The sequence below is a fragment of the Peromyscus leucopus genome, chromosome 6 (assembly GCF_004664715.2).
Source record: "Peromyscus leucopus breed LL Stock chromosome 6, UCI_PerLeu_2.1, whole genome shotgun sequence".
NCBI classification, from domain to species: domain Eukaryota; kingdom Metazoa; phylum Chordata; class Mammalia; order Rodentia; family Cricetidae; genus Peromyscus; species Peromyscus leucopus.
In genome coordinates, this window is record NC_051068.1 from 38,627,053 (window position 1) to 38,652,158 (window position 25,106).

The 25,106-nt window shown below is 40.8% G+C and overlaps 2 protein-coding genes across 15 annotated transcripts in view; one reads left to right on the top strand and one right to left on the bottom strand.

Annotated features, from left to right (window-relative positions):
* Positions 1-19,861, bottom strand: part of P2ry14 (purinergic receptor P2Y14) — a 54,625-nt gene extending 34,764 nt beyond the window's left edge. The window contains exons 1-2 of one of the 3 annotated variants that reach the window (XM_037206620.1): positions 19,770-19,861; positions 19,335-19,385 (exon numbers count right to left, since the gene is read on the bottom strand). In XM_037206620.1, coding sequence (XP_037062515.1) covers positions 19,335-19,385 — 51 coding nt within the window. In that variant the 5' untranslated portion in view covers positions 19,770-19,861. Of the gene's footprint in view, positions 1-19,334; positions 19,394-19,769 lie in introns of those variants that run through there. The other 2 variants (XM_028882190.2, XM_037206621.1) reach the window with 2 other exon arrangements.
* Positions 1-25,106, top strand: part of Med12l (mediator complex subunit 12L) — a 344,347-nt gene that overhangs the window by 165,349 nt on the left and 153,892 nt on the right. The window lies entirely within an intron of this gene.

A 25,106-nucleotide genomic window follows, 5' to 3' on the forward strand; every position in this document is an offset into this window, starting at 1 on the left:
GAATGATTGCTTCAAGAAAGCATGGCTTTGAAAAGGCAGTTAAATACAGCGTTTAGGGATCCACAGAACAGTGCTTTGCAGATCAATGCTTCTGTCCATGGCTGCCTTCTGTCCATGGATCCTTTGCCTTCCTTCCTCTTATTCCCTCTAAGTACCTTAGGTATATAGAACTTTTTTTAAAATTCAACTTTAGTTTTCCTGACATGAGGCTTTATTTTTAAAATAGTATTTATTCTCCCCCCCCCCCCGTGTGTGTGTGTGTGTGTGTGTGTGTGTGTGTGTGTGTGTGTGTTGTATGTACATGTCACCATGTGCATGTAGAGGTCAGTGAACAACTTTGTGGAATTGGTTTTTTCCTTCTACCTTTACTACATGAGTTCTGGGGATTGAATTCAAGTCATCAGTCCTGTTTTAGCAACCCCTTTACCTAACTCTGAGCAATCTCACTGGCCCATAAAGCTCTGCTTTGGATGGACCTAGATAGCAAAGGTACAAATTGAGCATCATACCATTTCACTCTCTGTCCTTGGATGTTTTGGTGTGTTTACAGGTTAATTTGTGTGACTCATTTCTTCCTAATCAAGAGGCATAAAACTGCTTAAAGCCACCATGAGGTGAGTCAGAAGGATCTTCAAGTAAGATAGGAGCAAGTTCTTTAGACCCTCAGGTTATTACTTTTAGGGTGCTCTGAGGAGAGGATGGATGCTCAGAGTGGGTGGGTGAATGAGATGGTGGGATGATACTGAGATTTTCAAGGGCTCTGATGTGGTTTCACTAAATGAAAAGTTCAGGATCATTTCTCTCCTTTAGTTTTTCATTTCCCCTGCTAGTTCCCGTAGTAGTCTAAAATGTTCATAAAGATGCCCTGGTTCTAGAAACACGTTACAAGATGATGTATCAGTGGGCACACGTGTGTCTTTGTGTATGCTTGTAGACTGGGTTCGTACTTTTGTTTTGAGCCAGCATTCCCTTCCCTTTTTAAATTGTAGTCTTAAACAGACTTCACTTGAGTGAAGTAAATGAGCTTATACCTTTGGCTGAGGAGGCTGTGGTTGCTGCTCTAAGTATTACTGAGGTTCTTTGAGGCAATGGAAAATAGTTGGAAGCAGTATTGCTCTGAAAATGCCATTATCTAGACTGAGCCCAGCCTGCAATTCCCAGCCATGGGCCTCACAGATGTTCTTGTAACTCAGAGGCATCGATTGACATTTAGAAATTGAGGTGATAGTAATAGAGAAAGAATGTATTAGATTGCTTATTTAGAATATGCAAAACTCCAGTAGAACAGACAGTTAAATAAAGCTTGTTTTCTTCTGACTTCACCATGACTGATGGTGTTGTGGGGTCTGCAGAACCTCTGCTTTGTCATGTGACCAAGAGGTTGGGATTTCCCTTCCCCCTCTTGTTCCCTGACTATGCAGTACAAGGTGCTGGTGTGGTCAGCTGTCTTCGTAGGTCTGAATATTTAAAGTTGAACAACCAGTGGATTCTGGGACAGGTGGTAATTTGACATTGAGGACAACTTTGTGCAATCAGTTTTTTTGCTTGAACACCTATCTTGTGTCTCTTTTGTGATGTTTGGAATTCATGTTTACAGTCTGTACAGGGGTTCATGGAAAGAACTACACCTTCAACAGAACCTTCTGCAAAGCCCATCGACTCAGCAGCACTTCAGTGGTTGTGGGGAGGTTGGAATGTTGCAGGCTCAGAGTCTAGTTATGGTTTATCTTGGGCTGTCTTGAGCCCCCTATCAGACATTCCTTGCCCACCTCTGTGTTTGACTAATATTCTTGTATCTATTAGGCGCAACCTTTTTGGATGAATGAACAGACCACTAGTTCTACCAACCAAAGGCTAAAAATAGTATCTGAGGCCTATTTACGGTGGATTCCCTGCTTTTCTGTTACCTGCTTGCCTGATGTTTTCACATGTGCTGAAGTGTCTTTCTTTATGAACTTCTTTGTTCTGTAACTCTAAAACCTTTATGAAACTGCTGTCATATTTGACATATAATTTAGAATAACTGGAATCTGTGTACCCTGGCCATGTGACTCATACTTGGTTAGAATAAACTGCTGTTCTCTTTGAGGTGAAGTAGTTTCTCATTGACACTGTTACACATGTCATGCATGTCTGAGATGGGCTTGGACTTGCAGAAAAGCCACTGGGTCAGCTCTGTGTGTGCATGTGTAAGCCATGGGGTCAGTAGAATCTTGGCCTTTTCAAATCATTACCGCAGTATTTCCCTAAGTGATACATACACCTTTATGCATCTTCATTGTATAATTTATTGCCAGTATTAAATAAGTTTTTTAAAAATGGTTTTTAAGAGCATTCAGTAATTGACATATTTTAAATATACAAAAAACAAGGAGTGTTAGTAAGTGGGCTGAGAGAGAGGACGGTGTCTGCCTGTTTACCCTTCTGTGGACCTCAGTGGCTGTGCGTGCAGCATCTGGCTTTCTGTTGGAAGTAGAAGCTCTCTTTGAACCAAACTTAGCTTTTCTTTATGCCTTAGAATTTAAGGAGCTGTGCTTGCTATAAAGCCCAGGAATAAATTGGAAAGATTCACCCACCACAGACAGGCCTCATCATGAGAAGAGAATGGAGGGACTCGATGGCTGGGGTATCATGGAGTGTGAAGCAGCAGAAGTGAGCTGGTCTGTCTTGGGCAAACCAGGGGACATGTTCACCCAAGATCGGTACACTCTGGAGAGTTGGAATAGGGTTTTTGGAAACTAAAATATTTTGAAGGGCCAGCACTTCACTGTTGCCTAGATGGACCTCAAGGCAGATCTGCCTTCCTTCTAAAGTGAGTGCTGTCGTCAAACAGGGTTGACGTGTACCAGGAGCCACTTTGCTGAAAGTGTTTGATGTATAGATACTCTGTCGGATTCTTTCATCCGCTACTGGAGAGTCCATAGCATTTCCGAACTAGAGCCTGAAAGACCAATGTCTACAGTGGTTGCCCTTGTATTTGGGCTCTGCTCTGTTGTGATCCTCCCTCCTCTGAGCTTTCCTTTCTCTAAGACTCAGGTCTTAATTGTAATGCTTTGGAACAAATCCTGGTTTTGCTGTGTGATAGAACCTTTTGTTACAATATATAAATGAGTTTTGTAAGCTCTGTAAAGGGTGTGTGTGTGTGTGTGTGTGTGTGTGTGTGTGTGTGTGTGTGTGTGTGTAGGTGTGTTCCTAATACTTTGCACTTCACTGATGAAGCACAGCCTTCTGCTTGCTTCACTGTATGATGTTTGGTTGGCCTGGGGAGGTGGGTGTCAGGTCACAGGAGTATTGCTGGGTGTGAAGAGTTCAGGCTCTCTGTAGGAAAGTGGAGAAAGGAACCTGAGGAAATCGTTTGACACTGTGCGAAAACATTACAAGCTCATGATCACTGCTCATTTCCTGTGACCCTAGGCCCAGAGTCTTATTACAGCCTGTTTCTAATGACATCTTCCCAAAGCACAGCCCAGAATGTACCAGCTTTGCCCTCTGTTGATTGCTTTCCTCAGTAGGAACATTAGGGCCTAATCCCTAAAAAGTAATAACCTCTGTTTTTTACCTTGTAAATGACTCTATTTCTTTAAAGTGCCATTCTTGCTTTAATAAACTAAATTGCCAGTCACCATTTCCTCATTTCAAGTACATCACAGTTGTTCTGTGGCTCTCCCAGTTCCTGGTTCCTCAGGCTGCTCTCTGAAGCACCATGTATTTACATGTTGCAGAGGAGGAACTTCCTGGTGATCACTCCATAGTCAGTGGTCAGGTGGCAAAGGCTTTGATTTTTTTGGGGAGGGGCATATTGATCTTCTGAGCCCTGTATTTATGTAGTAAGTTCTGATTCAGGATGGGGTAAGTTTCCAAGCTACATTGTACTAGTCCCTGCCCACATTTGAAAGCCCCTGAACATAGGAAAGATTAGGAAGGTATTTTGCACATAGAAGTGATGGGGAGACTATCCCCACAAAAAAGGTTTGTGTATGTGGAGGGTGAAGTAGGGGGCTAGTGATTGAGGTTTCATAAACGGCTGCTGTTTTGTGCTAGCTAATACCCAAACTAGTTCTAATGCCATCTAATGGGCTATAAGGTACTTTTTAATTTTTTAAAAAGATTTATTATGTATATCGTGTTCTGCCTGAGGGCCAGAAGAGGGCACCAGATCTCATTATAGATGGTTGTGAGCTACCATGTGGTTGCTGGGAATTGAACTCAGGACCTCTGGAAAAACAGCCAGTGCTCTTAGCTTCTGAGCCATCTCTCCAGCCCCTATAAGGTACTTTTAAAAGTTTTTAAAAAACATTATTTTACATTTATTTTAGTGTGTGTGTGTGTGTGTGTATATGTGTGTGTGTATGTCAGTGTGTGTGTGTCAGTGTGTGTGTGTGTGTGTGTGTGTGTGTGTGTGTTTGCACACACACACTGCAGCATACAGATGGAGGTCAGAGGACAGCTGGTAGGAGTTAGTTTCCTCTTTCTACGACGTAGATCCATGGATCGAGCTCAGGCTTTGTGGCAAGCACCCTCTCCTATGCAGACATTGTGCTGCTCTGGAATATAACAACTTTAACAAATATTTTCTGAAGTGAGTTGAACTGTTAGGTGTAGCCTGCCTGGAATTATTGACATTGGGGGAGAAGGTGGCATGCTGGTAAAGTAGAGAGTGGACATTTGTTTTCTTTAGATCCTTTCTATCTGGGACTGGTTGCTTCCCTTCAGAATAAAGCCTCAATGCCCCTATCATTCTCTAACATGGTAACTGTTAGCCCGGGTCTGAGCAGGACTGGTACTGTCAAAAACATTGTTGGAATTGACATTCTTGAGGACTATTGCATTCTGACACTCCAGAAACCTGCTTTAGGGATGGGCCCTAGGAGTCATAATTAAAAACCTGTTAACACTTGAGAATCACTGTCAAATCAGTAGTTTTTTGCAGTTTTGGCTTGAGAACAGACTTCAGAATTTGATGGAAACCAGAATAAATTTACAAATAATGTTATTTATAATACAAGAGATTGGTGAATCCCTGGCTAAGTGTTGTCATAGAAACAGAGCACTTCTTTTTTAGAACTCATCCTACTACAGTCACTGTATTTTGAGTTGTGAGTGATTATTTTCAATTTTTTAAATAGCCTTGGAATGTAGTTTGCCTCCAGCATTTGTGAGGCAGGGGTTTATATGCTGGCCCCAGTGGTGATGCTAGGCCCTGTGATGAATTAAAAAAAATGGACCAATGGGTGGCCCTGACATCTGGCTGGAGCAGTAGGCCTCTGCTTGCTCCACCAAAGCTAAGAAACGGTAGTGCCTCTTTGTGATCCCTGTACCAATAGTGTGACAGGAATTTGGTGAGGGCAGTTTTACTCTAAAAAACTTACTTTTCCCCACATTTACAAAGGATTGCATGAGCTGTATAAACAAAATAGAAAAAGAAAAAGGTCACATCAAATTTATCCTCGGGTAACCAGTTACTATGCTGTGAACAGTAAGCTAAAATACGAAGTCATTGGAGCATAGTGTGTTGTGCCTTTAAGTCCACACTTGGGAGGCAGAGGCAGGTGGATAGCTGTGTTTGAAATTAACCTGGTCCACATGGCGAGTTCTAGGCCAGCCAAAACTACATAGACAGGCCTTGTCTCAAAGAGCCTTATTAATTAATTAGTTAGTTAATTAATTAGAAACTCACTTGGTGACTTTGACACTGGAAGGTGTTTTTATCCTCCAATCACACACTAGGAAAATGATACCTTTGGTAGTGTGCATGGCACATAGATAGCTGCTGTGTTAAAGCCCTTATTAGCACTACCTCCTTAAAACCTGGCAGTGTACAGGGTAGGTGCTTTCAATGTCCCCTTAGCTAAACCACGAGGTCAGTGAGGTCCCATAGGGGAAACATTGTCTTGCATGTGGTTGTACCCTGAGGATTTGAGCTGCGACAAGTGTTGTTGGGACTCTTTGTCCTTAAACACTTGCTTTCTCTACAATTAGGAAGACTCACCGTAGCAGATGGATGGTAGGTGGTAGTGGAAGAAAAGCCCTGTGTGAGTGTGTCAGCATGATGAATGAGGATCCTGGTGTCTCTGCATGGTAGAAGTAGGTGCAAAGGTAAGTCAGCTGCAGGCCCTGGACCTCTAGGACAGCACAGTGACCTTTAGTGAGTCACCTGGAATTGTGTTCATTCCAGTGTTACTAGACTGTGAAACGGCCCAAACACTGTCTGCTGATTGGAATCTTCTCAACTTTCCTTAACATTCTGGGCCTCTGCTTGAGTTCAAACTGCATGACACTACATTTTTAGTGCTGGAAATTTATAAGCATCTCAAATAAGAAGGATATAAACAAATGTGGCACTCACAGTTCATTATCCTAACAAGAGCTGACAAAATATCCACTCAGTTCATTATCCTAACAAGGGCTGACAAAATATCCACTACTTATAAATAGCATTTGTTTGTGAAGTTAGTCCGGACTTTGATCTTGGGTTTAATGGCAGCATGGGTCATATCAACTTTGCCAACTATCAAAGCTTTAAATGTTTCACCATTAATTAAATTTCCTTAGAACTATTTCTTAGAACACTAAGTGAAACTTTTAATGTTTCCTTTAATGGTGTTTGAAAGAAAGAAACGGAGGACAAATTGATTTAATATACCCTGTGAGTAAGACCTCGTTTCTCAGGGATTAATACACTGCAGAGGTTAAAGGTTGGAATTGCTAGACTCAAACACGCCATCCCTGTTCCTCAGCTAACTCACTGAGCAAGACACTCTATGCATCAGTAAACTGGCAAAAAAATTCTCTGCATCCCATGGGGTTGTGGAAAGAATTTAGGGAGGTAATGCTCATAGAGCAGTGTTGATGTTAGTGTGGCCAGCTGTCCATGAGCAGTCTTTAAACATAGAAAATCATGGACCCAGTGGGGTCTCCTCTTGGATTCCACTACTCCACCCCCTGGGTGCTTTTCTCTGTGAGGTTTGGGAACTTTCTCCCGTTTCTTTTGAGCAGCTGCCTACCAGTTAGTTGAAGAAAGGCATCAGGACATGCCAGTCCTTTATGGGTTCTTTCTACTTTCTCCTTCAGAGACTAGATTTTGGGCTTTGTCTATACACTACCGCTATGATCTGTTCCCTTATTTAGAAATTATTTGTTTATTGGGCATCAAAAACTCGGTGCTTAGCCAGGTGTTGGTGGCGCACGCCTTTAATCCCAGCACTCGGGAGGCAGAGCCAGGCGGATCTCTGTGAGTTCGAGGCCAGCCTGGGCTACCAAGTGAGCTCCAGGAAAGGTGCAAAGCTACACAGAGAAACCCTGTCTCGAAAAACCAAAAAAAAAAAAAAAAAAAAATCGGTGCTCATGTAGCCTAAAATTTAAGTCATCTTCAGATGTGCCGTCCTAGGAACTGAACTTTCCATCAAGGAAAACAATAGCAGTGCATTTTGTCAGAAAAGAAAAAGGCTTGGATTGAAAACGTCTTGCAGTCTCAGAAATTTAAACAGAAACTTGCTAGTTGGCATATGATTGTACAAAGTGACCTTCTCTTAGCTGAGCCTCAGCCAGAGTGAAGGGTTTTCTTAAATGGATTAGATGTAATCAGTATCTTTCCAGTGAAATAGTTGCTCCTCGGGTTGTGGCTTCATTACTGAAAGCATTCCTTCAGTCATCATGAAGAGTCTCCCGGTTTTCCCTCTCTGTTCCCATCTCTCTTTGGGGTTACAGTTGACTCAGTCTTAGAGGAAGACCCAGGTCGCAAACCCTGCCAGCTTGTGACTGCTGCCACAGCCCAGCTTCCTCCTCACACTGTCTGTATCCATTCTGTGCACTGCCTCTGCCCCTCCTTCTGGCCCTGTGTCCTCCCGTGACCTCCCACCCAGGCTGTCACCATGCCTTGGAAAATTTCCCTGGACTCTTCCTGTCTCCCTGCCTCACTTCACAGCTCTTCTGTCCTGGTCTGTAGTGTTCATACCCATCTCAACTGACTTCTCATAGACTTGGTTCCCACGCTGTATCCTGCCTCCAGCCTGCTTTTTCAGTATAAAATGGCTGCTGAGGTGTGGAGCCAGAGTCCCTGTAAAGAGGAAAGGAAGGAGGGGGAGGAGATGCCTGAGGGCGGGGCAGGCAGTCTTGCAGTTCTGGAGGAGAAAGTTGGAAAGTTACCCCATCTGAAGGAAAAGAACTCCTTTTCCTTCAGTGGGTGCCAGTTAAGAACTGCTGAGGGCTGAGGCCATTGACATTTGTAAGCTCATAGTTTATTGGGGGACAGTTTTCTACCCATTTCCTTACATCCCCAATGTCATCAGTTTCCTCCCTGTTTCTCTCTCTCTCTCTCTCTCTCTCTCTCTCTCTCTCTCTCTCTCTCTCTCTCTCTCTCTCTCTCCTCCTCTCTCTCCTCTCTCTTTCTCTCTCTCTTTTTCCTCTCTCTCTCCTCTCTCTCTTTCTCCTCCCTCTCTCTCTCCTCTCTCTCTCTGTTTTTCCTCTCTTTCTGTTTTTCTGAGACAGGGTTTCTCTGTGTAGCTTTGCGCCTTTCCTGGATCTCACTCAGTAGACCAGGCTGGCCTTGAACTGGCTCTGCTTCCTGAGTGCTGGGATTACAGGCGTGTGCCCCACCGCCCAGCAGATTTTTCTCTTTTAAGGAGGGCTTTTACTGTTTCCATCACAGGAGGCCCCAACCTTGTCTGTATCTACTTTCTGCATGAAAGCATGGTTCTGATCCTGTCCTTCGCATAGCAGCATGCTATCATCACAAACCAGGTTCTGACAGAGATACTGAGGTGCTCCAGATGGTTTACCTGGGAAGCAGTTGGCTTTTTTTTGTGCCTGTCCTCCCCTCTCAAAGCTTTTCTTGATGCTGTGAGTTACTTGTTTATTGGCATCTTTCTCCAGGGTCATAGATCTGGTGATAATTGGACCTGTGTTCTATGGTAATGCCTAGCACAGTGTAAGAATGAATGAGGGAGGGTGGTGGAGCAATGAGATACTTATAGAATATAATGCTTGATGCAGTATTTTTGAGACTGAGTTTGAATCCCCAGAACTGATGTAAAAGACAGCTTTGTGTTTCCAGCAGCCCTGTGGGGAGATTAGAAGTGGAAACATGGGAATACCTGGAAGTTCAAGGGTCATTTAACCTGGCATATACAGTGGAAAAACAATAAAAGATACCCCTTCTCAAGCAAGTTGGAACACTTGTGGTTGTCCTCTGACCTCCACATGCAAGCCTTCGCATGCACACATCTACATTTATACACTCACTGTATTACCCAATAACATGTTGCACACATCTGCATACACTCTCAAAGTGGAGGAGATGAAAGATACTGAGTCTGTCTGTCTGTCTGTCTGTCTGTCTTTCTTTCTTTCTTTCTTTCTTTCTTTCTTTCTTTCTTTCTTTCTTTCTTTCTTTCTCAAATGCAGGTATGGAATCTCTAAGATATTTTTCAAAAAGCAGAAATTCCACAGACTGATTTCATACCTTTCAGCATATTACCTGTTTTTTAAAGACAGTGTCTCACTGTAAACCCTAGCTGGCTTGAAACTTAATACATAGACCAGGCTACTTCATATTCACAGAGATCCTCCTGCTTCTACCTCCTGAGTCTTCACATTAAAGGCTTTTGCCTGCAAACCTTGCCTGTTACCTACTTGTTTTTACTCATTTGTTTATGTCTGATGTCCTGAAATGCTTTTGAGTCTCCCTTCTTACCTTCATAAGTGCACACTTGCAGGTCCTTCCTATCCATATCTCCTACCTCTCCTCAGATTGGTGCTGATGGTTTGTAGTATGTATATTCAGGAATCCTCTCTGTGTAATAGGAAGCATATAGCTGGCTTATCTGAGCCAACCTTGAGGGCTTTCTAAATAGTGTCCCAGGGGGACAAGGGAATAGCCTCACTAGGAACTGTTCTGGTTTGAAAGGTCATATATGAGGTTGTAGTGTTATAGAAATAAATGTTTCTCCTGACAGATGAAAATAAGTTGGAATGCCTAAAATTAGAGGTGTATATGACATTTTCAGGGGACTAGGGAAAGGCTTGGAACCATCTCTTGTGGCCCTTAGGAACTGAAGGTGTCAGAAAAGACAAAGAGGCTTTTTCGAACTTCATTGCAGGAGTTCCAAGGCCCAAGGCGTAGGCTGTCCTAAGCATGCACAGGGCACTTCAGTTTAATTCCAGGTTACTCCCCCTGCTTTCAGCACCTTCTTTCACCCCAGTACTTTTCTTTGTGGTACCCTATTGCCATAGAAACTGTATTCTGATGATGGTTCTGCACACTTTGTAAAGGCCTGTTGGATTTCTGTTCGTAAGATTTCCCTTCATAGCCTCAGTTTTTGAGTATTGACAGTACTCTATGAAAATGAAATCAAGAAGGCTGGGGATGTAGCTCAGGGTTAGAGCATGTATTTAGCATGCACAGAGTCCTGGCTTTGGTTCCCAGCAGCCTCTACACTCTCACAGCACACAAAGACAACATGAATTTATCAAAATAAAAATGTGGACAAGCTGGTATAGTGGTTGAGCCCTGTCATTGAATGTACCTTGAAATACCAGACAAGAGAAACTTTGGGTAATATGTATAACACAAAGCAGATAAAAGTATTTTTTTCTGAATAAATGAACAAACTTAAGATCAAGCACAATTTATATAGACTAGAATTATCTTTGTAAAAATACCTACTTAATAATGTAGTTTTTTTCTTTGTTGAATTTCTGATTTAAACATTAGTGTTAGCTATATGAACTAGGGGATGTCTTGTTCCACGTTAATTAGTTATTTAATATTTAACATTATGGTGCAGTGAATGGGTGGATGGCATGAACCAATGAGTGGACAGGTTTTCTGGCAGTAGGAGCAAGGCTCTGGGACTTGGTCCAGGGAAACAAGGCCTCCTGTATCCTCTTGAGGAGGCGTCAACATGATTCAGAGTGGATTATAGAGGGAGTTCGGATTTTCTTCATAGCTAATGTTGATGAGTTATTTTTATCTTGTAAAATCTGATTTTCCTAATTTAATATGTGGGTAGCTCATTCAAGTACATTTATTGCATGGACACTTTTCTTATACTGTTGAATAACAAACTATTTTGACTGAAATCATAAAGCACATATATATTTGGCTGAAGACAATAATCCTTCCTGAGAGATTTTGCTTCCTTTACACCTTGCCCTTTGGCTGTTGTCCATTGTATGTAAAGAAAGGCATAACAATAACTACTGTTAAGGAAATGCTGATAATTGAAATACTTGAGAACAGGAAATTAAATGCCTCTCTTTTTCTTTTAAAGGAATAGGCTCAGGCTCATATGCTACATTCCCATCTTATCTGTCATCCTAAATTCTGAGTTTATTGGCTATCTTGAGGGAATGCTAGTTTAGAGAGTTGTTGAAGACATTAAGATTTGAGTACAAACAAGTTCATGGGCCTTTGCTTGACAGAATGTTTCCCATGATAACTTACCAGCTGCTGTGCACGAAGCTCAGCACCAAGCTGGGATAAGAAGTGGACCTTGCTAAACGAGGCTCAGTACAGGGAACAGCTGTCAAAACACAGCTGTTCAGAACAGTGCTCTTAATCTTTGTATGTGTGCTTTATTGCTCTACTAAACGTATTCATTTTTCCAAAATCCAGTGACTCTTATAAGTCTTTTAACTTCACAATGAATCTCTAGAAAATAGCTTGAAATGCTCTAATTTAACATGTTTTTATGAATAATGACATCTTTATCTGAATATCAGAAATAATCCTCCTTATGTTTTAAGTTGATAATTTTTCAAGAAGAAATACAGGAACACCTAAACCTTATAAGAGACCGTCGATGACTCAGGCCACAGAGAACAGATCTTGAAACACATCGTAGTCACTGGCAAGTCTTGATCAGAGCTGTTGTTCTTTGTTGTGGAGCCTAATTCATATAGAACGCAGTGCACACCAATGACGTAGTAATATTCTAATGTAAACTGTATTGGATTAAACGGCTGATGTATATGAACTGGAACTTTGATTCCCAGTCTTAGTGAAAAGCTTACCCTGGGGCTGGGCCAGCCATGGCTCTTATTCTAAATAGATGCTTCTTGGTTGTCACCTTGTTCTTTTTCTTATTTCTGGTTTTTAAAAAATCCACTGTATCTGTGGCTAGCCTGGAACTTGCTATATGCAGACTAGTCTGGCCTAAGACTCAGAGATCTGCTTCCCTCTGTTTCCCAAGTGCTGGGATTAAAGGTGTAAATCATCATGCCTAACTAAAATGTACATCTGCTTTTTTTTTTGTGTGTGTGTGTGTGTGTGTGTGTGTGTGTGTGTGTGTGTATGTGTGCATATGCGAGTACGCACCTGAAGAGTGTGTCAGATCCCCTGGAGTTGGAGTTCCTGGAAGTTGTGAGTCTCCTGACATGAGTGCGGGGGAACTTGGGTCCTCTGTGAGAGCAGCAAGCCTTTGAACTACTCTGCATTCTCTCCAGCCTGAATCCTGTTTGACTTCATTCCTCGGTGTGTTTTCTGTACAAGTTGTTACTGAGGCTGAGCATAGGCCTTTCTAGAGACTTTCTTTTTTTTGGTCAGAAAATACAGTTTTCTGACCCACAGAATATTTATAAATCAATTATCAATGTTTACATAGTTTTTTTTTTTTTTTTTTTTTTTTTTTTTTTTTTTTTTGTAGATGGCTGTCAGCAAAATAGTTCACGATACTCTGTACTCTCAATGTAAAACTGTTACAGCAACGCTTATAGGGAAAAACAGAATATCTTCCCAACTGTGGATAGTTGGTGATTTCTTAGGATGCAAAATACACTAATGATAAAAGAAAAAATATTATTGGGCCTTATTAAATGTAGACTTCTGCCTTTCATTAGACACTGCTGACATAGTTCAAAGGAAATATCCACACTATGTGTGGAGGTTTGAATGAGAATGACTCCCTTAGGTGCTTGTGCTTGAATGCTTGATCCCGTTAATGGAACAGTTTGGGTGGTGTGGCTTTGTGAGAGGAGGCGTCATTGAGGGCAAATGACTTTGGGTTTTGAAAAACCCATAGGATTCCCATTCTCTCTGCCTCATGGTTGCATCTCAAGCTGTGAGCTCTTATCTACTGCTCCAGTGCCATACCTACTCACCTGCTGCCCTGCTCCCACCTTGATGGGCATGGATTCTAACCCTCTGGAACTGTAACCCCCAAATGAAACGTTTTCTTTTTATAGGTTGCCTTGGTCTGGTGTTTTATCATAGCAATAGAATAGAAAAGTACCTAAGACACTCTATCCATCTGTTAAAGAATTTCAAGTATAATAAAGACAAGAACTTGATTAAGAAAATAACTGAAGAACTTGAGGAAACAATTCTTGTTTGACCAAAGAGCATCTGACAAGAGAGACAACATTCTTAAAGGGAAATGAAAAACAAAATAACAGTAAACTAGTGGCATGTGATAGTTTATGACTGTAATCCCAGCCCTTGCAAGGTAGAGGAAGAAGGCAGTATTCCAGGCTAGTCTTAGCTAGATGGTAAGTCTCAGGCAAGCCCTCAAACTTTAAAAAAAAAAAATACATCACCTACAAAAAAGATAACAAACAATTCACACCTCTTAGAATTCTCTTCCCCAAGTTTCGGCATAAAACTTTATTATGAAGAATTGACAAGGAAATTGAGTATTGATAATATATATCTAGCTATGAGTATAAAATAGTGTATCTACTTTGTAAGTTGTAACTAAGTTAAACACATAACCATATAACCTAATTATTTTACCCCTCTCTACACAACAGAAATGAAGGTGTATGTTGATTAAAATGGTTGTAAAACCTTTACTCATGACAGCCCCCAACTGGGAGCAACCCATATGTTCATCAGTAGGATAAAAAGGGGAAGCAAATCATGACATGCTAGCAGAAATGAACACCACTTAGGGCCCATACATATCAATAAATTGGTTAAATCTCAATACATAATGATAAATGGAAGAAATGAGGCACAGGAGGATAGATACTGTGTTGTAACAGTTATATGCAGTGGGATTGTGGGCTAACTAAGCCGTAGTGATAGAAAGTGGAATGTAATGTAGCCTTGTGCTTTAGTTTTCCTTTTGGCAATACCTATACCTGCCAGGCAAGGGCTCCACAACTCTCCGGCCCTTGTGGAATTTTTATTATATCATGATTAAAAGGTGTCTAACTTCTTTGAATTATATATTTACCTTGTTTCTCTTGGTATATAGTTTATACCATAACTTAAAGTAGGCACCAAGTCATATCATGGGCTAGATAGTGACTCATTTGTAAATGCTATAGAAATTTGGAAGACAGTAGAGATGCTAAGTTGGAGGTACTGCCTGAGCTCTCACAGAAAGGTGGGCTGTGCAGAGATGTTGGGTTTTGAAGGTGCAAACATGTACATGTTAGCACAGATTAAAGAGACAATATTATGAATCAGGTCAAACTGTCTAGTCAACATAAAACAAGGTGTATTTGGGGTCATTAAGGACACTAATTGATGTTTTATTTGTTTGCTAAGTGTAGAATTCCTATAGATCACATATCAGTCTATTATTTCCTACTCCCTCTTCCGAGGTATAGCACTCACAACTTGTTCCTTGTTCTGATCTCTTGTTTTAACATCACAGTGTAATGTTAAGTTTTTCCAAATTATGCCATGTACCTTTTTCAAGAAGTGCTTTGTTAGGGAAAGTAATTTGTCTGAATTGTGATAGCTGCATAGAAAGAGATATCTTTTATGTGTGATTTGCATAAGTATATGCTACAGGCTTTTAGTGTTAATAACTATAATATTTTAACTTTTAATTTTGTACCAGGCATGTAATAATTATTACAATGATTCTTCAAAACAGCTAGTTTATTCTGCTTTTATAAATGAATAAAACAAGCAATCAGAAGTAATTCAATTTTTATGATCTTGGTTTCTTTTGTTCTTACAGTCATCAGACTGCTGCTGCACTATTTTACTGAGAAGGAAAATGGTGGCATCAGTGTTTATTGATTGTTCTCGTGCTAATCATTGTTCTGGGATATTATTTAGTAACTTATTTACTCTGCTTGTTAACCTTGGTGAGGATGAGGCGTGGAGTCATTAAGTAGCTCCATCAAAGTTGTATCAAACTAAGTCGTATAGTCAATGATTGTTCTGTTCCTTTTTTTTTTTTTTTTGAGATCCTTTTTTCCAGTTTGGTGTAAGGCTTTCCTTATTTCCATCATTGTCTGGGAGACGACACTGTTAAGAATAGAGTTAGTTCTCCTCAGGGACTGAAAATCTAATCTGAGTCTGAGTTGTTTTGTTCATGTGGCTTCTTGGTTGTTTAAATTCTCTCTTTCTACTTGAAATAGACTAAGAAACCAGACAGGACTGGCAGTATGCTACATGTGTACAAAAGAAAATCAGTGCAGGTCTGTAGTTAGTAAAAGAGGCTTTGCCACAATATCAGAAGATTGAGCAGTAAATGGCATTGTGTGTTCAAAGTTGAAATACTGTATTAAAAGGCTAGCAAAGGGGGCTGGAGAGATGGCTCAGAGGTTAAGAACACTGGCTGTTCTTCAGAGTCTGAGTTCAATTCCCAGCACCCATATGGTGCTCACAACCACTGTAATGAGATCTGCTCCTCTTCTGGCTGCAGATACATGCAAACAGAACACTGTATACATAATAAATAAATAAATCTTTAAAAAAAAAAAAAGGCTAGCAAAGTGGCTCAGTGCATATGGAACTGCTACCAAGCCTGTTCACTTGAGTTCTAACCCTGGGACCCACATGGTGGACAGAGAGAACGGACTCCCGTAAATTGTCCTCTTACTTTCATGTAGTTCATCCATACTTGGGGACACACACACACACACATACACACACACACACACACACACACACTTACATGCATGCACATGCACACATTCACAGAATATAAAAATGTATTTAAAAATATTTGTTTTTCAGAAATGATTCCTTTCAGCCCTGTGTTTTTGGTTACTTCATCTATGTTTTCAGCCTGTCTGTGTTAGTGGCACCAGTTAAGAGGACAGCTGCTGCATTCAAACTCATCGCAGACTTGGTGATAACAGGGACACCTGGCCCTAGGTTTCCTTTTCATGTCAGACCTCATCCTTTCCCTTCCTGTTTTCACTTCTGTAGAGATGGTGCTTACAGGCAGAAAGACAGTTTCAGGAGGCAGGAGAGGAAGAGGACATTGAACACCAAGGCCAAGGCCCATTTTCTAGATTTTCTTTTGGTTATTAGTAAATGGAGAGCTGTAAGCTCCCAGCAGGGTTAGGTTAGTGAGTTAGGAAAAGCCACTACATATTCATTGGCTTGTAGTGAGATTAGAATCTCCTCAAAAATCTCTCTAAAGTTAGTAAAAATATACCCTAAGAAATTATGTGCTCTAAGATCATTGGCCTAACTTTAAAAAATTAGTACTAGAATAAGAATAGTGATTATATTGAAAGTAAGGTTTTAATGTGACCCATTAGAATGGGGTCCAGAGGAAAGTACTTCATGTAGAGTATTGCTAGCATCTAGAATTGTGACTGTTACATGGTAAGGAGTCAGTGTTTATAGACTGAACTTTAATTCAATTCCTTCAGTAGTGTTAGAATAAGAGGAAGATTTTGTCCATGTTTTGTAGCAGGATGGAAGTGCCCCTTAGATGAAGCCTTTGTGAGCTCACCCTGGGGAAAAATCTCATAACCACCATGTGAGGTCTTTCCAACCAGGTATCTCTGCCATGACAAAAGTTGGGCATATTTCCAGAATGTGGTTTAAGTCACAGCAGAGTTCATTGGCCCTGTGTGATGTGTTAGATGTTAATTTTGTGATCTTGGAAACCAAGAATCCAGTCCCTGCCTGGAGACCACACCCATGCAGAGAGCTTCTTCTGGGCCATAAGTCTCCTGCCTGATCTTTTTCTCTTCTCTTTGATATCTTAACTTCAGCAGCAGAGGTTCTATAATTGAATACAAACCACCCACCTCCTCTGTTGTTCTCTTCTCTGAAGGATGAACAGTCAGAACATGACATGTAAGACATTTGATGCTTTTCACAAAGAGCAGATGGCTAAGTTCCGTGGAGAGTGAAAGGCTAGCAATTTAATTTAGACTGAGTTAAGTCAGAAGTTTTCAAAGGAAACAGAAATTGATTAGATACTAAAGTAATGGCTTCCACATTAAAAGTGCAGGTGGACTGAGAAGCCTTGTGGTAAACTTGGTTTTCCTGTGAATTATTATGGCCAAGTGGTTACTAGAAGGATAAGTAATTTACTTACTAGCGATCCTCATTTCTAGGATGCTAGCTGAACCATAAGGAGGAGCCATAAGATTTAATAAAGGGGATTTTAAAGACCTGGTTGGGGAAATTGTATATTGGCGGGAAAGGGCTTTTGTTTTATATGTTGCCCCTTTGTTGCTCAGGATGCTGAGAATTTAAACTGGATTTACACTATTTATATATGCACTTACTTTGTAAAGCTAGCACGCCTGTGCGATGTGCCCAGACCCTCATGAGAAAGTACTTTTTTTTTTTTTTTTTTTTAACATTCATAGGGACTATGGATGTAACAGTAGATTTACAGCTAATTTGAAATCCCAGGCAGTATTTTGTCTCTGACTAAAGCTCTCACTTTGACTATAAGTTGTATAACTTGTAGGCAGCCTATTAGTAAGACTCACATGAATGTTAATATCACTTGTGAATGAGCAGACCTCAGATCACCAATTTCAGCATCATCAGGAATTTCCTTGTACTTGCATACTGAAACAAAAAAAATTGAATATCTTGCAGAGGTACACCCAGGGTTAGGTGTTAGAGTTAAGGTGAGTCACTTGTGGGCTAAAGTTTGAAAGATCTTGTAACAGTTAAGTACTAGGTGAGTCACTTGTGGGCTAAAGTTTGAAAGATCTTCTTTCTGTTGTTCTGTCTTAACTGTTTTAACCTTCAAAGGTATTATATTGGAACTGCTGGATTATATTTTATTTTTTTATATTTTCTAATGGTCTATTGTATAATTATTTTTTTCTCAAGATGCTAACCTTTATGAAAGCATTAAAAGCAGCAGTGTTCTCCCTTATTTACTTTATACTTTCTTCATTCATTGTGTTGTTAATGACTTCACAGATGTTTTTCTGAATTGATGCTTTGTGGCTCAACAAATAAGAATGGGGTTTAGAGAGCTTGGTGGATCGGGTACTTAGGATGGTGACTTAGTGCCTTGTTGCCTAGTGTAACTTTGAACTGTTTCAGATGCTTTTTTTTATCCTGGCTTTGAGAGACATTTCTCCTTACTACTGTATCCTCCTTGCTGTGATATTTTCTTTCAAAATTGTCAGTGATGATTTAATGAAAAAAAAAAAAAGTTCTAAAAATACACAACTCAAGGGATTGATGAGGACGTGCTGACCATTGGGTGTCTGGTAGGTTATCAGGCAGAAGAGGAAGCAAGTGAAACCACTGCAAGATGGGACTGATAGAAATCTTTGGGCTGCAGGAACCAGCAGCTGCACTACTCTTTGTGTGCAGGGGAATTTTGGCTCCTGGTGAGATCACCTCTGTTGCCTTCCACCTAGATACTCCTTCAGCTCCTGCTTCCTCTATGAAGTGCTGCTGCTGTGACAGGCCAGTAAATGGTAGTTCATTTCCACACTGCCAACTTTCCCTAATTGGGTCTTTACACTTTGAGTACCTTGGTATCTTGTTACTTCTTCCTTGGATTTAACAGGCACGACAGCTTGTATTTCATACATATCCATGAGTGTGTGATTGTATCTGTGTGCTTGTATGTATTGATAAATTTTATTGAATTATAAGATTTTATGTGTCTGTAGAAGTTAAAATATTACTTTGGTATTTTTAGTGAATACCTTGTTTTCTTATTTTTAAATTAATACTTAGATTATTTAGTCTTAAAATTTATTTTTGATTTTGTATATTTTTAAAACATAAGTATATAAATTATTTTTCTTTACTCTTATTTTTAAGTAATTTTCTCCATGAAATTAATTTTCCTCAAAAAACAAACAAAAAAACAAAACAAAGTGAACAACAACAACAAAAAACCCCACAATAAACAAAACAAAAGCCAGTATACCTTAGGTGGGTTGCATGAACTCACTGAATCTCCTGACATTGTAGGTCCATGCTCAGTCCTATGTGTGGAATTTAAAATTGTTCAAGTGTTTTAAGTAGTTTAGCTGATTAGTTATAGAGTATAAATTAATATCTGATGAATGCAAATTTTTGCTATATAGAGGACAGCTTTTTTTTTTTTTTTGGCTTTTATGCCTCTTTAAGAGCAAATGCACATGTTGCTAGGTGCTATTGGGGTTAACTTTCCCATTAATGACCAAGCTAAAGCTCTTACCTCCGTAAGTATATGTTCAGATAGACACAGTTTTGTTATGTGCATATGCATCTGGTTGCAGAAAAGGAGAAAATATTCACAATGAGAAGTTTTGAAAGGAGAAGTAGGACAGTGGATTTACTTTGGAGAAGCCATTTCAATGCCTCTCACATGGTTTTGAAATGTCCTGAATGGATACTTCTTAAACAGTTTCTTTTGAATTACTGCAGACATGTTAAACACAATTGGGAATCCCAAATAATCATCAATTATACTACTTAAGGTTTGGATCTCCAAGGTATCATTGACAAATATTTAACATTCCAATCAATTACAACTTGAAAGCACAAACTGACTTTACTAGTAAAACATCAATGAAGATTGCCCAGTGTCACCCCGCTCAAGACCTCCTCTTCCATTCGTACCCCCAGGTTATCTCATGGAGAATTTCCTTACCTGCTTCTGGCTCCTTCACTGAAAGTCAGATCACACTCATTTTGGTATATGTCTCAATGTAGGTTCCAGAGGACGCTTAAACAGAGTTCTTCCTCATCTTCAAGAAAAGGAGAAAATCAGGAACTTGACAGATGCCACGAGCTAATGGGTCAGCTGTGACCGAATCAGGGCATTTAGAACTCAGTGAAGGCTAGAAAGTGGAAGCAGGGCAAAGGTGGAGATGTTTTGATCTGTGTGGGAGTGGGAGTGTCAGGCTGGCCTCTGCTGGTTCCCTTCCATGAGTAATCCGAATAGCAGCCTGGCCAAATCTCCCCGCCCTCCCCTCTACCACTTTTTTCTTGTTACTTTTCCCTGTGCTTCTTTATCAAGAGGTGAATAAACATACAGGCAATAACCCACAGAGATGTTCCTTTTTAAATTTCACCGTTCACAGTTAAACAGCAGTAAGAAATGAAGAGCAAGACATGGTTCCTAACCACTATTCATCTTCTGGCATGGGTTTTCTAAAGCAGAGCTAGTTGAGGGAAGCTTCCTGCTTGGCTTTGACAGAGACCCATTTCTTCTCCAGACCTCTCCACAACCAAAATAGTTCTGGCTGCTTGTAGCATGAATTGTTAGAAGGTTTTGTTAATAAAAACACACCCGGAGCCAAGTATTGGGGTGAATGCTGAAAGATCAGAGAAGCAGAACAAGCCACAGCTACCTCACCTTGCCAATTCCTCAGCTAATCTTGTTTCCTCAAACTGGAAGCCTCTGTGTCCTCATCTGAATGGGTCTCAGCTGAAGTGCTGCTCAAAAGCCTAAAAGCTTAACCAGCTCTAGTTCCTGGTCCTCACGCCTTATATACCTTTCTGCTTTCTGCCATCACTCCCTGGGATTAAAGGCTCACTTCCTGGGATTAAAGGCGTGAGTGCCACCATTTTCTGGCCTCTATATCTAGCGGCTGTTCTGTTCTCTGACCCCAGATATGTTTATTAGGGTGTACAATATTTTGGGGAACACGATATCACCACAGCTGCTGATTTGACTAAGGGCTGAGAATACCCATAAGCAGAGAGAACTCTCTTATAATCAACTGCAGTACAGTCTCTTGGGTAAATAGACTTATAGATGCAAAGACGAAAGCAGGTGTCTCTAGAGGCCAGTTCCTACCAGGAGTCTCCCATATGTAAACATTCTATGATTAAGTGGATGATGGACATTAACCGTCTCTCAGTGGCAGCTCTCCAGACTCCCCTGATCTGCTGCATGAGGCACCACCTACCCCGACAGTCTGACCATCACCCGCTTACACCCCAGTGCTCTTGTGCGTCCTTGACTTTTCCCCACAGTGCTCTACATACCTACTAAAGAGTGCTGCTGGGGAGGGCATTGTGTCTTCCTTGAACTGGAGCTGTTTGCTTTTCCATTTCATTCTAAGAAATGTGAAGTGTGAGGGTTAGACCTGCATGTGGCCAAAACGAAGGTAGGTCCTTAGGAGTAAGGAGGAGAGGGGAGAGCTGACATTCTGCACAAGGAGTCAGTTGCCACACACAGCTTGCCAGCTTCCTTCTTTGAACCAGTGCAATTGGGGACACTGAGTCATTTCTGTGTGTGCCATATAAGCCCTTAGTGTTTTACTAACAACACTCAAGACAGCTCCAAGTACGATGCAGGTTCCGCTGCTGTCCCCTTCCTTACCCAGGAAGCACAGCTTCTAGAATCGATGTTTGAGCTGTGACAGAATAGCTCCTGGAGTCTGCGTTCTGGCCTTACCCTTTTACATCTCTGTTTTGACTTATTGGAGTCCAGTTTCAGTACTTAGAATCCTGTGTCATCCTAACGACTTAGGGGCTGAAACACAGCCTAATTAATGCACTGTGTACAGGAAAATATCAACTGTGAGCAGCCAGTTTATAACCTGTTGTACAGTTTTAATGGGGGCGGGGTGGGCGGGGGGTAGTATGGGAAGGACAGTGGGAAGTGCAGTGCTCAGCTCTCAGAAGGAAAGCCCTTATACAAAGCTTGGATCTCGGCACAGACATACATACACTTAGGAGCACTTCCTTCCTTTGGGGGCCTTTCACAGTCAATATTGAAAACAACCCCAGGATGATAGAAGATATATGTTCTTAAGAAAGAATTTATACATTATCTGTTTGTCTCCTGTTCTTAAGACCACGTGTTTCAAGACAGGCTATCTTTTTTGGAGTGTTTGCTCCGAGAGCCTTTCTGATAAGAAGACAGGGGCTGGTCTTGTGACTTTTCTTTCTGTGCTCAGGGAACTATCAGGGAGAAATGCTTGAACCTGCTGCCTTGTCACGCTGGGTCTCTCTGGATGATCCAGTTTACTTTATCTGCCTACTAACTTGTGGATTCCCATGCAGTTCTCCTTAGCTCTTTTAAGGCCATGGTTAATATGTGTAACTGACTATTATAATTTTTCAGGGAGCATAACAGATTTGTTATAACTTATATATGAAGTGTCCCCAGCAGGCTCCTGTGTTAATCTTATGTTATAAGCTTATGGTTTAAAAAGCATTTTTATATAATTTTAAAATTGAAATACAATTACATCACTTTCCCCTTGTCTTTCTTCCCTCCAGCCCCTTCATCCAACTTCTTCAGACCTTCCTACTCTCAAATTGATAACCTCTTCTCCAATTATACACATAAATATATAACTATAATCTGTTGATGTATATAGGGTTTCAGGGATGATCACTTTGGATTGGATAGCCAATATTGGACAACAACCCTGGGATAGGCTAATTCTCCCCCTCTCCCAATAGTCATTCGTTGCCTTATAGATCCTTGTCAAGGGTTGTGATCCTATGAGATTTTTTTCCCCCTTAAGAATTAACATGTCTGCTGCATCCTTACATATTTCTGGGGACTTGGACCAGATTTGGGATGGTGAAGGAATGAAGAAAAGACAAACAGAAAAGTTGGGATCAGGTAGACTTAGCTTCTGCTAGAGTAACCACAGCACCCCAGAAATCAGAGTGTTTATTATATACAGCTTAACAGAGAGGTGGGTTTTTTTTTTTTGCATACAGCTGGACAAAGGCAATTGTATACAGATAAAGAAGGAGGCAGGGTTTATAGTGTATTGTTGAATCATGGAGGCATCTTTAGCTAATTGTAGTAGGAACAATCTCTCTGGGGGAGTAGTCTTCAGGCCATAAATATCCATGGAGAGAAAACTATGATGGATATTTTCTGCACATGCTTCCAGCACTGCACTTGGTCCCCTGAGGATGGCTTTACCAGATCTCTAAGCCTGTGGCTGTGGGGACCTTGACATAGCCATGCCAACATGCACAGCATGCATTAACTCAAGACTTTACTAACTCAAGACTTTCTCTGCTCCTTTTTCCTTATACATGTCTGTTGATATTGCCACTGTTCAGGTCTTGCTTATGCAGCCATTGCTGGAAGGACTAGTTCACAGACTTCTTGGTGTCCTGGATCTTGCAATCTTTCTCCCCCTCTACATGAGTGGTCATGTAGGTATAGCCATTGGAGATGGCTTCCCATGATCTGTTGATCTCTGAATTGTGTTCCAGCTCTGCTTTTCTGTAATGATGTCCATGTGCAGTACAGAGGGGGTTCTTTGATGAGGGTTGAGAGCTATACTTACCTGTGGGTATAAGGCAAAGATTTAGAATGTCATCGAGGATTTTGCTGGTCTAGTAAATAGGTGGGAGTAGGTTTTCTTGTAAAATTTGTGACGTCACTAGCCTTGGGAAATTGGCTAGGTTTCTGGTAGCAGGCATAGTTACCCATCTATTGAGTGGCACTCACATGTTGGCAGTAACCAACAGCTGTCTAATTGATATAAGGCCCACTCCTCAGCTGACGGTCTTTTGTGAAGTGATTGGATCTTAAAGCCTCTGACCCAATTAATGGCATTGTTGGGAGGTGGTAGTAGTTAGGAGATGGGGAAGAAATAGGTCACTAGGTATGCTGTAATGTCATGTCAGAGTTTGTTCTTCCAGGGGCCTCAGGCTTCGTATAAATTGATAATTCTTTATGTGAAATACTTGGGACCAAATGTGTTTCTTCAGATTTAGGAATTTATCAGATGGAAAGAACTCCCACATTCATGGATTGGCAGAGTGAATACTGTAAAAATGAGTATGCTGTAGATTAAAAATGCAAATTTCCATCAAAACTCCAGTGGCCTTTTGTCTGGGAAAAGGCTTCTTCATGTTTTTAAGGAAGCACAAAAGACTAAACGGAGCTACAGCAATCCTAAGTAGAAAGAGTAATGCACAGACTTCACAGTACTTGATCACAAGCTGTAGTCCAGAGCCATAGTGCTGAAATCAGCATGGCTCTGGTGGAGTAGAGGACCCGGAAATAGACCAACAGCTGAAATCAGCATGGCTGTGGTGGGACAGAGGACCCGGAAATAAACCAACAGCCACAGCCACCTAGTCTTTGGCAGAGATTTCAGAAACATGCACCAGAAAGAAGACAGCATCCTCAAATGTTGCTGGGAAAACTGAATGCTCACATGAAAATGTACATTCTTCACCTTGCACAAAAATCAATTCAAAGTCTTTGATAGACTTCTAATAAGACCTGGAACTCTGAAACTGGAGAAAATACAGCTAAAAATTCTTCATGATACAGTTATGGGCAAGTGTTTATGGAAAAAGAAGTCAATAGTACAGGGCATAATCTCAAGAATTGACAAATGGGATTGTGCATAATTAAAAAATCTTCTGAATAATTAAAAATCTTCTGCAATACAAAGGCAGCCTAGCAGCAAGAGTGAAGAGAGCCCACAGAGGGTAAAAAAATATTCTCTGCCAACTATACATGTGATAGGTGAGTGATACCTAGATGTTGTAAGGAACATCAAGAATTAACTATCATGAATTAACTATCATAAAACACAAATCATAATATAGAGTAGGCTAGTGAAATTAGTAGACATTTTCAAGGGGAAGAAATACAAAGAGCTGATAAATATTTGAAGAAATGTCAGGGAAATGCAAGTTGACTGCACTTTAACCCATCTAACCCCAGTCAGAATGAATGCCATCAAGAGGACAGATGACAAGGGCTGGTGTCATTTGTGTGGGGCAAGGAACATTGATTCATGCTGCTGGGAGTGTAAATTGGGACAACTACTGTGGAAGTCAGCGTGGAAGTTCTTCAGAAAACTAAAATAGAATACAAGACTTTGGCCTATTTATATAGGCATTTTTTATATGACTTTTCCTGGGAAGATATGATTGAATTATTTATTCACCCCAGATAAGCACTAATGACAGTCCAAGAGGATGAGTCACCCCAAGTCTAGCTAAGTGGACAGTGGGTTTATTGGGGTTACTTAAAGGACTA